Source organism: Procambarus clarkii, chromosome 22 (assembly GCF_040958095.1).
Source record: "Procambarus clarkii isolate CNS0578487 chromosome 22, FALCON_Pclarkii_2.0, whole genome shotgun sequence".
NCBI lineage: Eukaryota > Metazoa > Arthropoda > Malacostraca > Decapoda > Cambaridae > Procambarus > Procambarus clarkii.
The window spans coordinates 31,209,936-31,227,118 of NC_091171.1; the positions used below are offsets into that span (position 1 = coordinate 31,209,936).

The 17,183-nt window shown below is 37.3% G+C and overlaps 1 protein-coding gene across 5 annotated transcripts; it reads left to right on the forward strand.

Moving 5' to 3' along the window:
* Positions 1-44: 44 nt before the first annotated feature.
* On the forward strand, positions 45-13,836 carry LOC123758616 (phytanoyl-CoA dioxygenase, peroxisomal). 5 transcript variants are annotated; one of them, XM_045743087.2, is made up of 5 exons: positions 45-263; positions 7,707-7,909; positions 9,951-10,127; positions 11,267-11,482; positions 13,548-13,836. In XM_045743087.2, the coding sequence occupies exons 2-5, from the start codon at positions 7,724-7,726 to the stop codon at positions 13,779-13,781; spliced, it is 813 nt and encodes a 270-aa protein (XP_045599043.2). In that variant the 5' UTR covers positions 45-263; positions 7,707-7,723; the 3' UTR covers positions 13,782-13,836. The 5 variants fall into 5 exon arrangements, with proteins under 5 accessions (XP_045599043.2, XP_045599061.2, XP_045599032.2 ...); XM_045743105.2 differs by having other exon boundaries at positions 7,713-7,909; XM_045743076.2 differs by lacking the exon at positions 45-263 and adding an exon at positions 327-484.
* The last annotated feature ends 3,347 nt before the right edge of the window (positions 13,837-17,183 follow it).

The window sequence follows — 17,183 nt, forward strand, 5'->3', positions numbered from 1 at the left end:
CAATAACAAATGTGTCGCCACCTGACTGACGCCCCTAAATCAACACAACAATTTTAGTTGGATGGAATATTGATTTACATCTTTTTTAACATTAGTAATAGAATTGTCACTAATTTCTGAAGAGTAGCAAATAATGTTATTTTAGCGTCACAAAATCTCATCGTACATAACTAATTTATTCGGCCTTAGGATGGGTATTTATTCATCTGTGGTCCGAACTCCGCCCCTAAAAGATTGAAGAATTATTTCATCATGTGTCCAAGGTATTTTAAGTTCTGTATATTTACTCAAATGACTACTCAAGTGTGTAGTCTGTTATAGTAATACTTTAAATTACAAGGATAATGGTAAACTTTATCCTCTGACAAGAATTGGTAATTAAGAGAAGCAGTAAATGGCATCTCACCAGTACGAAGGTCACCAATATAATGGCTGATTATATTCTGGCTCTCCACCACTCCTGGCACTCATACTGCACTTACAAGTGAGATATTACATATTACTAATTATATATTACGATAATTAACATACTCTTGTTCAACACAATCTGACAACACAGGACCTCTCGGTCAACTATATTGTCCAGCCTGTCTCTTAGCATACATGATAGAAGCTCAATAATTACCCTTTTGGGGAAAGCAAGCCTGTCAGGCCTAGCGAGGTACCCTTAAGCGAACCACCCCAAGCTGCAACCCACAGCAGTTGCCCAACTCCCAGGTATCTATTTACTGATAGGTAAACAGTGTCATTAGGTGCAAGGTCTTCCCTATGCTAACTACTGACCTTTCCCAGGACGCCACCCACAGCAGTTGCCTAATTCATGGTCTCCAATTTTTCTGCTTTGTGACAGGAAATGTGCACAACCATTTCTGGCTTGCCTTGGGACAGAACCCGGGTACCTGGGTTGTGAACCGAGGATGCAGTCACCATGGCGCAGTGGTAAAACACTTGCCCGGCACTTTGCAAATGCTTTGGCCTGGGTTCATATCGTGACCGGGGAGGATTAACAGGTGTCAATCTTAACTGTAGCCTCTGTTTACTCGGCAGTGAATGAGTACCTGGTTGTTAAATTATTTGGCGGGTCATATTCCAGGGAAAATGTGGATTAAAAACCTGCCTGAAATACTATGCGTGCTAGTGGTTGTAGAAGAATGCAACAACTCTTGTATATAAGAATAAATAAATATACTGTATGTAGAGCAGTGAGTTGCAGGCAGCACAGATACAGTATTTGCCACATATTTTAAATATACTGTAGTGACCATTTTAGGAAATATGCAATGCTTACCGAGGAATACCTCAAGAATCAATAATGAACCTCGTGTTATTTATATAAATTACATTGTATACCTATGAATACTCCACTGTATCATATTTCAAATGTATTTAATATAAAATTAAAATTGTATTTAATGTAAAAATTATTAGTATTGATTTTATTATATTACATGCAAGCACATAAGGAATTTTACAATAATTTTATTCCATTTCCAAAATACTTAGTGACCCAAAGTCCTATATCAAACATATATGCACAGTCCTTAAAGTTTGGTAATAGTAATTCATTACTCAAAGGCTTCTCCTCTTACTGTTGAAGACCTGACAAAAGCTTGACCTGTCTATAATAATATTTCATTTTGTCAGGGAACAGGTAGCCAGTGTATAATTATACATAATGTTAGGATTATATCGAGGACCTCCCCCATCCCCCCTCCCGGGTCAAACTACTGATCCTTCCCAGGATGCAACCCCACAAAAAGCTGACTAACTCCTGGGTACCTATTTACTGCTAGGTGAACAGATGCATTAGTTGATTGGAAACATGCCCAACAATTTCTCCCCTGCTCAGGATTTGATCTTGGAATTCCTGATTGTGAGTCGTGAGTCAAGATTGAACCTGACTGTACTACCATGATCCAAATGTCATCACTACTCTTTAAACAATCCTAACCTAATGCAACCTATCCCAATCAAACCAAACCAAACTTTACCTAGCAAAAATAAGAGATAACATTTTGTATTTTATATATAGTATGTATTAAATGGGTGACTATCACAATGACATCATAATTTTAATACGGCATATGTTTTGGATACTTCTAAATTAGACTAAAACTGTAAAAGTGCTGCATTTTCTATGATATGATCTGCTCTCCAAGATGCACAGAGCAGGTACCCTCCATCTTAGGCAAAGATCCAATTGTGAGGCACTGACCTATTAGGATACAAGTCACACAAGTTGTACAGTTGCACAACAGGTATGAGCAGCAGTCAAGAAAGCTAACCAAACAGTTGGAATGATCAAGCATACCTTTGCCTTTAAGGAAAAGAAGGTAGTGATTCAATTGTTTAAATCTCTGGTGTACCCTCATTTGAATTACTGTATCCAAGCCTAGAGACCACATCTTCAGAAGAACATAGATACTCTGGAGAAAGTGCAGCACCAGGCAACAAAAATCATTCCAGAGCTGAGTCAACTCACATATTAGGAACAGTTGACAGTCACAGGGCTAACAACACTGCAAACCAGGCATGACAGGGCAGATCTTATTGAAACTTTTAAAATACTGAGCAATTTGGAGGATATTGGTCCAGATTTTTGTTTCAAATGGTCAGATGTAATACAAACAAGGAGCAATGGTTGCAAGTTCAACAAGCAACAATGTAGGACTGAGGATAGGAGATGCTTTTTAACACACAGGAATATAAACCCATGGAACTGCTTACCTGCTAAAGCCATAAATGCCAAAATGCTGTTAAATTTTAAAATCCAGCTGGAAAAGATCATCAGGGCAAGTGGGGGGACCTTTGACAAATTGCCAGCTTCCTGTCATCGAAGCCACTTGTGTTAGTGGCCCTCTGGTAAGTTTAGGTAAGTCCAAGGGAAGCTGTTCTATTTGGATACTTAACTTTACTGAATAGACTTGTTTCATAGAACTCCATATACAGTAATGTAATGTTGATTTAGTTGAAAAATTATGTAATAAGAAAGACCTCTGTAATTATAAAATGGTTAGTTTTTATGTAACTACTTTATTCACTAACATTCCAGTTGATGACTTACTAAGATTTTCATCTGATGAGCTGTTAACATATAAGGCCTTCCAGTTCCTATATTAATAGAATTGATAAAACTGTGTGTTATTAGCTCTAATTATTATTTTAAAAATTAATTCTATTGTAAAAAAATTGTAGTGGCTACGGGTAACCATCTTTCTCCAGTTTTAAGCAATGTATACTGGTATATGGAATTCTATTAAATTAAGACTTAGGTAAAAATTTTGCCTCCTAATGTTACATGGTTCCATTATATTGATGATGTGTTTTGCTTATGACCTAAGAATAGAAACCTGGACACATTTTTATTATAATTTAATAATGTAGCCCCATCCATTAAGTGTACAATGGAAATGGAACAAGACAACTCTTTACCATTCTTAAGTGTGCTAACTTATGAATGTAAAATAATTTCAACTTTTCTGTATATAGAAAACCAACAACTGTTGGGTCTTATGTACAATTTTACTCATCATCAAAGAGTAAAACAAGCCTTATTTTCTTCTATGTTCTTGAGGGCTCTAAGGATATGTAATCAGTCAATTGATGATGAAATTAGTGCAAATATAGTCTAGGTTTCAATTTAAAATACTCTTAAGTCATTTACTGCTATGCCTGTTAGTGGCTTAGCTAGCATGTAAGAACACCAATGTTATGTACTCTCAAACCCAGTGTACCTTCTTGTACTGTATATAAAGAAATAAATAAACAAAATATTGTTAAAGCCAGCCAAATTGCTCATAACACTTTTTTTTTAGTTTAAAAAGGAAAGAAGAATTCAGTCTTAAGGATACAATAATTCTGCCATTTCATGATAATTTAAATGAAATCTCTAAATTACTAAACCTATTTAATATCAGTGTAGCATTTAGGAATCTTGATATAATAAAAAACACTTATTAAAAATTCCCTGGCAAGGTTGGTGAAACCATGGGTTTATTACCCAGTGGGTGTATAAGCATCTGTTTTCTGCCTTATATTGTGGCTTGTTAAACTTGAAGCTGTTACCCCTTGTGAGAGTTACATTGCAACTGAGTTAAGCTTGAAGTTGTTGCCCCCCCTGTGTGAATTACATTGTGGCTTATTTAAGCTAGAAGCTGATACCCCTTGCATGAGTTACATTGTATCTTGTTAAGCTTAATGCTGTTGCCCTTTTTTGTGAGTTACATTGTATCTTCTTAAGCTTAATGCTGTTGCCTCTTGTGTGAGTTACATTGTATCTTGTTGAGGTTAATGCTGTTGCCCCTTGTGATAGTTACAATGTGGCTTGTTGAGCTTAATGCTGTTGCCCCGTGTGTGAGTTACAATGTGGCTTGTTGAGCTTAATGCTGTTGCCCCGTGTGTGAGTTACAATGTATCTTGTTGAGCTTAATGCTGTTGCCCCTTGTGTGAGTTACAATGTGGCTTGTTGAACTTAATGCTGTTGCCCCTTGTGTGAATTACAATGTGGCTTGTTGAGCTTTGTTACCGTTGCCCCCCTTGTGTGAAATACAGTAATCATGATGCAATTCCCTATCTTTGTTGCCTCTCATTGACTGTTTACCCCTCAAATTTCTCCCAATAATATTGCATATATCATATCTTCTCTCTTTTTTTTATACTAATTATCTATAAATTTAATACATAGTTTGGATTTTTCAACTTTTTGGCTATGCCTCAGCATGTTGCCAATCAAACTTGTAAAACAATCATAACCTTTTTATATATTTTAAATTTGTGATTTTTGTAAATGTAATTTTTCACATACACAACACCAAGTCTTTTGTTTCCTTTGGTCCATGTATATTTTGGTGGGAAAACAGTGAATGATTTTCCCATTGTGTGACAGTTGTTTTGTTATCAGAAAGATGCACTTGCCCATGACACATGCTGCTGTAGTTTCAATTCTCACTACATATACTTTATGAGCTGCACTTGGCTTTCCATTTGTTCAGTTTTTTAACATTCACTCAGTACTTCCAACTTTATTAGTACTGTAGTGGTGTTCATTCTCAACTCACAGTTTCGGATCATGGGCTCGATCCCCAGATAGGACAGAAATAATTGGGCACGTTTCTTTTCACCTGAGGCTTTTGTTCACCTAGCCATGTATCCAGGCGTTAGGCAATAGCTGTGGGTTGCATCCTGGGGAAGGTTATTAATAATAATTCATTGTGTCGGGGGACAGGCATCTAGTTTATACTCACAGTATTTGTTAGGCTTATATCGAGGTACCCCTCCCCCAGGGTTGAATTACTGACCCTCCCCAGAATGCAACCCCTCAACAAGCTGACTTATTTCTGGGTACCTATTTACTTCTAGGTGGACAGGGACATTAGGTGATAGATAACGCGTCCAACCATTTCTGTCCTGCCCAGGATTCAAATTTGGAATTCTTGATTGTGAGTCAAAAATGAACCCGATTGTACTACCAGGACCCTTAATTCTACCTAGGAGGGGGTTCCTCCTAGGTACAATACAAGCCTAACTGCTGTTCACGCTTCCTATCCCGAACAACTTGAATTACTGTACCATAAGTGCTCTAACTAAAGTGCTGAAATTATTAACAGTGAAGCATTACAAGGTTCAGTGCATCCTGTGTTTCTCTATAGTTTGTATAATAATATGTATGAATGGTAAAATTAAGAAAATTAATGGAATTAAGAATAACGAATGGGATTAAGAATAAAGAATGGAATAAATAACAACTAATGTAGTTAAGAACAACTAATAATTAAGAATAATTAATATTTAAGAACATCTAATTGAATTAAGAAGATCTAATGGAATTATGTGTAAGAGAAATAAGTAAAACAGAAAAAAATGTATAACTGATAGAACTACATAAGACTGTTGGTGTTAATGATGTAAATGCTGCATTAAACTGTACGACCAGAGCTTTCTAGAAAATGTTGTCAGCTGTGGAGATGAGCACAATATTCCCATCATTATACAGTATCTGTTTCAAGGCCAAACTGCTACACTACTATCTTATCAATGGCAAATATGCATTTTCTACTCTGGCTCCTCAGTAGCTCCAGTTAACCATCGAGGGGTCTCACCAGAATGAGACGTATCATTACATTCAATGCTGGATTTTTCTCAAACTGGTTCTCGGAGATGCTGCAAATCATCTTCCAGGGAAACCTAGTAGGGTAGGGCCTAAAATAATCTGTGTAAAGGAGAGCATCAAGCCTGCTAATAATGGTCAATCTTGTCCCCAACTTTGTTAAAAGAAGGTATCATATCATCATCTGAAATCTTAACAATACAGTACCTGCAAAATTAGGTCAATACAACCCATACTTATAATTGCAAAAAACAAGTCGATACCACTCATACCAATAACTGAAAAAACAGGTTGATACCACTTATACCAATACTGTAACTGGAAAAATTGGTCAATACCAGTACTGTAACAAACTGCAAAACAGGTCAATACTACCAATACTGATAACTGCAAAAAATAGGGCAATACTACTAATATTGATAACAATAAAGATAAGTTGATACCACTGATACAGTACCAATAACTGCAAATGTAGGCTGATACCACCAATGACAATAATTGTAAAAGTAGGTCAATACCACTAATGCTGATATAGTAACTGCCATTCTAGGTCGATACTACCAATATCTCTTAAGTGCAAATAAGTTGATACCACCATAACAGTGCAGTACAGTACAGTAATTGCAAAAATAGGTCAATAACACTGATACTAATAACTGCAAAGATATATCAGTACCATTGATACTGATAAAGTAACTGTAAAAAGAGGTCTATAATTATACCAATACCACAACATCAGTACACCTCTACACTGCACTCCCTTAAGTTATTACACTTTCTGCACCTTCAGTAGGGACTCGGAAGTACATATTTTGAACATATTTTGTTGAAAACGACAAAGTTTTAGATTTAAGATTCTGGCACGAATCTTCTTGATATTACTTATGTTTTTCTTCACTGAAGCAGGAAGTTGAAAAATTAACTCTCCAAAGTTCATTTTTACCTGCTATTTGGGCCTGACGCCTAATGATGCGTTTCGTAAGGTCTCACCTCACATTCTCAAAGACAAATTCTACTGTGTTAGCACCTGGTTATATACTCTTATGGTGAGGTGGCAAGGTGACATATGGATGAATGACAGTACATGGGTATTAATAAGGTATTCACTGTATCAGCATAGAGTGTGACATGTTGGCAGCTTATGTTCTTCTGGTTGTTACGTTCCTGTTGCAGGGTCATTCGGTTCAGCTTCTATATTAGTATAATATCTAGCAGTATTATAAAGACTGCTAGAACAGTTTAGAAGACTACTAGGATGACTTAAGAGGAAGACCAAGAGCATGGCTAAAATAAGAAGAGGGTGTTTAACGGAGTAGTCATAATTTTAACCCTTACACTACTCCAATCATCTGCAATTACCTCCTGTGCACACTTCACCATATGTGAATTTTTACACTTGATTTGTTGACTATTTTTTGTCATGTGTGCCATAATATAGTACAGTACTGTACTGTACTGTACTTTTAAGCAGCTGAGCAATTAGCTGTTTAAAAGAACAGTATTGTACAGTATTTCAAACAGTACTATTTGAAAGAACAGAACAGTATACTGTTCTGTATGGAATGAACAGTTTTGCATGATTGATGACAACTTTTATTAGTTTCAGAGCAGGCAGCTATGAAGTTCTTAACTCCTGAACAAAAAAAGTTTTATGATGACAATGGGTATGTGGTAATAAATGTTTTATCCGAAGAGGAAAAAGATGAGCTTAGTACGGAATATGACAGACTTTTCGAGTCAAAAAGGGAATATGAGTTGGAAGCTTCATGGCAGGGGGACTGGAACACCAAGAAAGAAAAAATGGTAAGTAAAGATTTTAAAAGTTGTTTTCTGGGTAGATCAACACATCTAGTATGCCAGAGACCATCATGTTACTTACATAAGTCAGAGTTTTCAAGTGTTGCTTCTTGGTTGTTTTTTTTCTGTAGCAACTACAGTACATTAGAAATAATGTAGTAGCTACTTAAACATTCAAGGACTCCTACATACTACAAATAACATCAGCATTTATTCCCCAAGAATTCCACGTGATACAAATGACATTTCCAAAGAATTCCATGTGCTACAAATGAAATCAAGGACTTTCCCATCAACCAATTAACCCCCAAGCTGCTAAGGGCTATTTGGCCTTTGTCACCCACAGGTGCATAAAAAGAAAAAAGAAAAAAAAATTCTTCTCTTATAAACCTGTTAATTTGTGTTCCCTGATCATGGGATAAATAATAAAAAAATCGTAAATGGTATATTTTGGCTGCAATAGGGCAGGGAAGTCTGGCAAAAAAGAGGCGCTGACAGATCATGCATCGGAGGCGGTCTGATCAACCCCAGCTGTCAGGCGGGTGTTGCCACAAAGATATAATTACCTAATTATTTCAATGTCTCTGATTAATTTTTTTCTAAATTTTTTGCTGTAATATTATTCAATAGTGTGTAGTGTGATATATTTATATAATAAAATGTGTGAATCATCACTGTACTCAAAATTATGGTGTGCATATTATTGTGTTCATAAAACAATAAACAAATACAGTACTTTGTCGGTTATTACACAATATACACAGGTTATATATAAGTATCTGCATGTTTTTTTCACCATAACGAACCACTAAGTTCATATTGCGAGTCAAAAAGCAACGAGGAGTGGCCACCATATCTGCCAGCCAACCTCTCACCGCCACTCCCTCCCCTCAATGACTCCTCACTCGCCCACATCCCCCTCCCACCATACTGGTTTTTCTTTTATTCACTATATACAGACGTTATATATAAGTATCTACATGTTCTGTTCACCATAACTGTTCATCTAAGCTGGTATAGTGCACAAAGAGCATAGTGGCCACCCTTACACAGCATGACAAGTCAGGAAGATGATGCCGCCTCCCTCACCAAAATGGCTTCTCCCAACACTCCTTTTGCTGTTATTACACTATATGTACATGTTATATATAAGTATCTACATTTGTGTTCACCATAGCGAACCACTATCTTGTATAGTGACGGCAGACAGTAACAGGTGGCCACACACAATTAATGCTCCCTCCCTCCCTCCCTCCCTGGTTCAAAGCCAGAGGCACTAACATTCCTCCTTCAAGTATACTGTTTGTGGTGTTATTACCCTATATACAGATGTTATATATAAGTATCTACATGTGCTGTTCACCATAACTGTTCATCTAAGCTGGTATAGTGCCCAAAGAGCATAGTGGCCACCCTTACTCAGCATGACAAATCATGCAGATGTTGCCACCTCCCTCACCAAAATGGCTTCTCCCAACACTCCTTTTGCTGTTATTATACTATATATACACACGTTATATATAAGTATCTACATTTGTGTTCACCATAACGAACCACTAAGTTGGTATGCTGAGTGGCAGTGGCAGTCAGTGGCAGTGGCAGTCTGTGGCAGCTCGCCACAGGAGTCCATGTACACTACATCTACTGGCAGTCCTTTGTCTGTAGTTGGTTACTGTTTCTAAAAACATGGGCAGGTTAGGCAGGATTTGTTTATTCCAAGATTGTGCAATGTCAGATAGCGACTGGTTTCCTCCCTTAGGATTTTCTCCATGAGCCTGTAATACATGAGCTCAGTAGTCCTGTATGTTTTGAGTCTGAAATTTTAGTATCAGCACATCTTTACTTTGGCCATCAGATTTCCATATCAGTCTTGATTTGGGTTTTAAAGATAACTGTTTATGCTTATATTGGTATCAGGTTTTATTGGTGTTGAATAAATTTAGGCTTATTTTGTGTCATATTAATGAATTTGTAGCCATTTAGTACATATGGTTCTATAAGTACTTTTAAACGGAATTATATTAAAATGATTTCATATTTTAAATAGGAAGTGAAGTCTATCCATGGACTTCAGATGCACTCAAGTGTCTTTACACATTTGCTACTGAACAAGAAAATGTTGGATGCCTGTGAAGATTTGATGGAAACTCCAAATATTTTGTTGCACCATACCAAGGCTCATACCAAGCCACCTGGTACTGGCTCACCCTTTCCCATGCATCAGGTAAGCCCATTTTAAGCTTACATCAAGCTTCTTGTCTCCAGCTACCCTTCCCTGCAAATCCAATAGGTCTTAACTATGCCCCCTCTAGCACTAACTTTCTCAATTTACCTTTCTCAATGATCTAAATAAACAAATATGCACAGAGTGAATTGCCATATGTTTATTAATTCATCATCCACAGATTTGCACTTTTGCTCTCAAAGTATATTGGCTATTTGGTCTATTGATATACCAGATCTCAAAATTGTGTTACTGCTTGCCTATATACAGGATTATGTAGCAGAAATACAATGAAAAAATTAAAATATTTGCCCGAAATGCTATGCGTACTAGTGGCTTTAGGTATTGTATGTACTACCTCTATCTTTAAATCTAACAGAATGTTTGTACTGTAACTCTGCAACTATGTATGTACTGTTCCTAAATAAATTATTATTATTATTATTATTATAAAATTAATTAAAGGCTAATTGTAAGCATAAACACAATACATTACATAATTTTTAGTTCCTTAGTGTAGTTTAGTGTAAGGTTTCCTTAGGCTAACTGCTGATCTAACACAAGATGCAACCCACAACAATTGTCTATCTCCTGGATACCTAGTTGCTGCTAGGTGAAAGGAAAGTCTTCGTGGCGTAGTGTTAAGACACTCGCCTGGCGTTCCGCAAGCGCTTTGTCCTGGGTTCGTATACTGGCCGGGGAGGATTTACTGGGTGCAAATCCTTAACTGTAGCCTCTGTTTAACTCAACAGTAAAATAGGTGCTTGGTTGTAAAAACGATTCTTCGCGGGGGTCGTATTCTAGGGAACATAGGATTAAGTAATTGCCCAAAACGCTATGCGTACTAGTGGCTGTACAAAAATGTAACAACTCTTGTATATGTAAATAAAAAAAAAAAAGTCATACTGACAAGAGCTAAGCATATCATGTTTAATTAGGCAGGAGAAATTGTCTTTTTACATCAGTTTCTTAAATATTTTAGATAATACTGTATGTGGTTGTTTGAATTTTGTCTATAAGGTACTGTATTGTAATTACACTTAGGTAACTATATCTAGGTAATCACATGTACACAATTAGTTGTTTTATCGTGTACTGTATTACTATATACATGAAACCGTTTTATGGTTTCGTTGCAGGATTACCATTATTTTCCCTTTGAGAAGGACTCTATGATAGCAGTATTCATCAGCTTGGATGCAGCAGATCCGGACAATGGTGGTCTGTGCGTGTACCCTGGTTCTCACAAGCTAGGACCCCAGGAGGACATTAGCACTGCTCCAGGATATCATTACCTGAACCAGGACAAATTCTCCATCGACAAGGCCACCCCACTCACACTAGAGAGAGGACAAGTACTTCATATTCTCATGTTCTTTATTTAAGAGGGCATATTTTTGTTGCAGATGATAGCAACATTACTGGGAGGGATACTAATTAGTATTTAAAGGGTGCTATTTTTTGTCAGGTACCTATTTACTGCTATGTAGACAGAAGAATTAGGTGAAAGGAAAAATGCTCCCAAAGGGGCTGAGCTAGCCCCTTTAGAAGCTTCTCATTGTCTCCTTCCTGCAGTGCTTTACTGTACACAGATATACATATTGGATGACTTATCCAAGGAAGCAGCAGCCAGAAGAGTTGGACCCAGGACAGCAGATTCCAATCGGAAGTTATACATCCAAAAGCCACACATTGCAATAGGAATGAAGAAGGTCTGGATAATAGCTAGAGGTAAAAGTATGATTTGACCTCCACAAACCTCTGGCCTAAATGTTGGCCATTGGCATAGCATAAAGAAGGCCAACAAAGCTGCATTCTACCTTATAACATTAATATAATTATTATTTAATTATTATGATTAATAAATATTGATCATTATATATATTTTTTGTATTCAGTGGTGACACTGAAAAAAATCAGACAATTTTCTTAATACGGGTGTAAAGAAAATTATGAAAATAAAATAAAAAAAATTTAGGCCCATATACAGTATTATACTGTAGATAGAAAATAAAGATACTGTATAGAGCTATAATGGAAGTGTTGCAGTGAACTGCTTAATCACTTGATGAACGATGTGAGATTGTCTAGTCTTAATGTTGGTAGCAATGTCTAAGGATTAATAACTAGAACAGGCTAGTTACAACACTTGTTAGCCCATGCATAACAGTGGACTGCAGCAACTGAAGATTGGGTTACAGATGTTAGGACAAGCAAACAAGACCTCCACTAAAAAAGAACCTTGGCAGAAAGCTGATGACTCGTTCTTAACCCTGTCCACCTCTCAGTCCATCAAAATTTGACAGAAATGGGAGATATACTCCAAATGTGAATGGCATTAAAGATTAAACCTTTAGAAAACAGAATCCAACACCAAAGAGGAAAAGAATAAGTGAAACCTTCCCTGTTCAGGCAGTGAACATTGGGAATTAGTCTAATTGGAGACATTGCTAAGCCCCATGAAACTGGGGCCTGGCACAACTGCTACTCAACTTCACAACTGAAAAGCAGTTGTGTATTCTCAGACACAACTGCTTCTGTGCAATTCTGTGTCTGAGAACTACACAGAAGCACCATCCAGGCTTCCACCAACTCCCTCACAATACTATGGGCACACCACAGTGTCGGAGACCCCATTGACCATGTCCGGCACAGCCCAGGGCCAACATGTCCATGACCAGCTCAAAGGACATATCTAAGGAACCACCACATACCCGAACCCCCAAAAAAATCTGAAGAAAATGCCAAAACAAGAGAGCCTGAAAAAGGATCATTACTCACACATGACACTGATACATCAGCACCACTTCCTCCTGTAGCCCCAGAATCCTCTAAGAGACCATACTCGATGGAGACCAGGCAAGTTGGGTTAATCAAAGTGACATTATGTAGTTATTTATCTACTATACCAAGTACAAGTGTAGTATTAATCTCACATATTTCTTCATACTAATTAAGCCAATCATGTATGTTGTCATCGTTAGTATCGAGTATTGTGAATGATTCTATTTATTTTATTTATGTATAATAGTTGTCAGTAAAGCTACAGAATCTAAAATAAAGTAGTTTACACCTTTAGCATTATCTCTCTAGAGATGTTAACATATTCTCATAATATTAAGTACTGTACTGTATTACTCTAAATCTGTAATATTTAATGCATATTAATCATAAGGTGTGCCCAAAATGCTATACATAATTAGTGGCTTAATTAAATATATAAATATCTACTAATTATTGTAACCTGATCCTTTGTAATTTTTTAAAAATAATATTTTTATTATTAGAGAAATTATTATTTGTATATTGCAAACAATTGAATCATCTTTGCAGTGTTTGGATACAATGTCATATGTACTCTTATTATATCAAATATAAACAAGTCCTTACATTAGATGCAGTATTCTTTCTCTGTAATAGGTTGTGATCTTCTCGTACCTTCTGGTGCATGGCTCATATAACAATACAAGTGACCGAGTCCGGCGGATGTTCCTCATACAGTTAATGTCTGCTGATGATGTTCCTTCAAAACAAGTTCACCTTTCTGACTGTCAGGGAATGGTCCTTCGTGGACGATGCTCATCCAGGGAGGCAGACATCAAGAGTCGTCACAGGAAGTATATGGAGCAAGAAGAAAAAGCTAATAAGATGTAAATAAACAACTTGCATTGTTTTCTTCAGAATATTACATATTATAATTTTAAAACTTTATTGACTATTATTTACCTGAATTTATATGAGAGCCATCACCTCTTAGTGCCCTCAAGGATGAAGAAAAGGACCTTTGAGTGAGAATCCATAAATCACTGAAAGTTTCACAAGTGGGAGCTGCCTTAAAAATAGCCAACCAAATCCTAGAGATTTGGTTGCCTAGAGAACAAGATTCAAATCTAAAGGATAGTCAAATCCTTTGATTTCAGGGAAAAGAGGGTAATTATTCAACTGTATAAATTTCTTGTGAACCTATTCCACATGATTTACCTGAGGGGCCACTAACCCTAGTAGTCTCAATGAGGACAGGAAGCCAGTGGCTTGTCAAAGGTCCTTCCATTTGCCTTGATGATCTTTTCCAGGTATATTTTGAAATTCAACATAGTTTTGGCAGGTAGGCCGTTCCATGGGTTAATAACCCTGTGAGTGAAAAAGCATCTCCTGTTTTCTGTCCTACATTGCGGCTTGTTGAGCTTAAACCCGTTGCTCCTAGTTTGTGTTACATTTGACCTGAAGAAAATATCTGGATCAACATCATCTAACTTGTTCAGTATTTTAAAAGTTTCAATGAGATCCACCCTATCATGCAGTGTTGTTAAGCCCTAGTGTAGTTTAGTGTAAGGTCCCCCTAGGCTAACTGCTGATCTAACATAAGATGCAACCCACAACAAGGCTGTGGCCTTTAAGCGTTCCTGATACGAGAGATGACTTAGCTCTGGAATGACTTGTTGCCCCGGTGTTGCACCTTCTCCAGAGCAGCTATGTCCTGAAAATGAGGTCTCTATGCTTGGATACAGTAATCTAAGTGAAAAAGCACCAGAGATTTATACAGTTAAACCATTACCTTCATTTCCTTATGGTCAAAAGTACGCTTGATTATCCCAAGAGTTTCGTTAGCTTTTCTGACTGCTGCACCCACCTGTTGTGTAACTTTTAATGAGTGGTGGATCATGACTCAAGGTCCCTTTCTTCATCAATCTTTAATGTAATGCTATTAATTAGGTAGTCATGGCATGGGTTGTTATGCCCCACATGGAGGGGTCTTGCATTTGCTGATATTAAAAATCATTTGCCAGTCTTCTGACCATTTGTGGAGTTCATGTGGATCTCTTTGTAAGGCTTCAGTATTGTTATCACTTCCTACATTACCATAAATCTTTGTGTCATCTGCAAATTTGATGATGTGGTTTGTAATATTCCCGTTTATGTTATTATTATACAAATGACAAAAATGGTAGGTCCCAAAATGGACCCTTGTGGCACCTCACTTAACACATTTTTCCATTCCGATTCGTTTACATTTAGCAGCCCCCTTTTTCTTCTTTCCTTCAACCACGGTTTTATCCATTCTAACATTTTACCATTTTTTTACCATTTTTACCATGGGCCTGTAATTTCCTTGCCAGTCTTTCATATGGTACCTTATCAAAAGCTTTAGCAAAATCCATGGATACGATACTACATCCACCAGAAGGGCTTTGAGTAGGAGATTACCTTTTCCAAAAATGTAAGCAAATTTGTTAGGATGATCTGTTTTTAATAAATTCACGTTGTGATGATTGTACAAGGTTGTTCACTGAAAGATGGTGAATGACTCCCTCCCTGAGGATTCTCTCTATGAGCTTGCAGATGTGGGATGTCAAGCTGATCGGCCGGTAGTTTTCTGCTGAACTCTTTCTGCCTTTTTTGAAGACGGGTAACATTTGCATATTTCCAATCTAGAGGCATTACCCCTTGGTCCAGGGATTTTGTGAAAAGTAGTTTCTGTGGTAGTAATAGTTCTTCTGCCAATTCCTTTAAGACTTTGGTCTTAAAGAATTGGATTCCATCCACACCTGGGGCTTTAGAGTCTTTTAGTTTGTCAATGCTCTTTCTTATTATTTTGCAAGTTACAGGTATATCCCTAAATTCATTCTCCTCCCCTCCTTCAATTTTTTTTTTTTTTTTTTAGATATATGCTAGAGTTGTTACATTTTTGTACAGCCACTAGTACGCATAGAGTTTCAGGCAAGTCCCTGGAATACGATCCCCGCCGTGAAGAATAGTTTTTACAACCAAGTACACCTTTTACTGTTGAGTTAAACAGGCTACAGCTAAGGATTTGCGCCCAGTAAATTCTCCCCGGCCTGGATACGAACCCATGACAAAGCGCTCGAGGAACGCCAGGCGAGTGTCTTACCACTACATCACGGAGACTGAAGACATCAAATTTGCATTATTATATCCAAGCATGGAGACTTCATCTTCATAAGTCATATATGCTTTAGAGAAAGTCCAACACCAGGTGACATGAATCATTCCTGAACAAAGTCAACTCCCATACCAGGAGCGATTAAGGGCCTCAGGACTAACAACACTGCAAATCAGACATGACAAGGATGATTACATCAAAAATTTTAAAATATTGAATAACTTACAATAATAATTTTTATTTGCAAGAAGTATAATGGGTTGGTGAGATTACATAAGACTGGTATATTTACACTCATGAAATTAGGTACTTTTTGGTTTTACCTTTGAACAGTGGATGGGTTGTACAATGTTTTAATTCATCAGGGAGTGAGTTCCAAAGACTGGGCCCTTTTATTTGCAGGGAGTGTTTGCACAGATTTAGTCTGACTGGGGATATCAAAGAAATATTTATTTCTGGTGTGGTGCACATGAGTTCTGTTACACCTATGAAGGAAAAGTTTCAGTTCAAGATTAGCATTTAGGAACAAGGTTTTGTACATGTAGATAGCACATAAGAATATGTGGAGCGAGTGTATATTTAGCATGTTAACCCTTTAACTGCGCGGCCTATAAATATGACCCCCCCCCCCCCCCCAGTGCGCAGGAAATGAAACCTCGGGAAAAAATTATTTTTTCTTCTGAAAGTGTCAAAAACCCCTCCCTGTATATGGGTATAGCAACGGAAGTTCGAAATTCTACTTACTTTGGCTGCTATGGGGTCCGAAAGGTGGGGCGTGACCTCATCATTCCCCGTGCGCCAGAGCAGTATGCTCCCGGGGCCGGTGGGGCGCGCGAGTTGCCGCAAATATATTTTTGTTCATTTTTTGTGCACAGTTCCAAATACATTTTATTTGTTTTTACGTGCTAATCCTATGTATAATGAACACGTACACTACATGCAGTAAAACATCCGTACTGTCTGAGGACACTGTTACATGCATGACACTTGTATACACATATGTTGCACATATTTACCATGAATCATGCTAATTTATGTATATATACAATCTATTTACAGACTATACACTGTCACACACTATATATATTCACCATCAACACACTCAGAACACCGCGAGTGTGAGCAGCCACACCCAGACAGCCCTCCCTCACTCC

Excerpts from the sequence above, each read along its gene's own strand:
- LOC123758616 (XM_045743087.2), top strand. The coding sequence starts at position 7,724 with ATGAAGTTCTTAACTCCTGAACAAAAAAAGTTTTATGATGACAATGGG. Across the intron at positions 7,910-9,950 it reads ACACCAAGAAAGAAAAAATG|GAAGTGAAGTCTATCCATGG; the intron begins GTAAGTAAAGAT and ends TATTTTAAATAG. Across the intron at positions 10,128-11,266 it reads CACCCTTTCCCATGCATCAG|GATTACCATTATTTTCCCTT; the intron begins GTAAGCCCATTT and ends GTTTCGTTGCAG.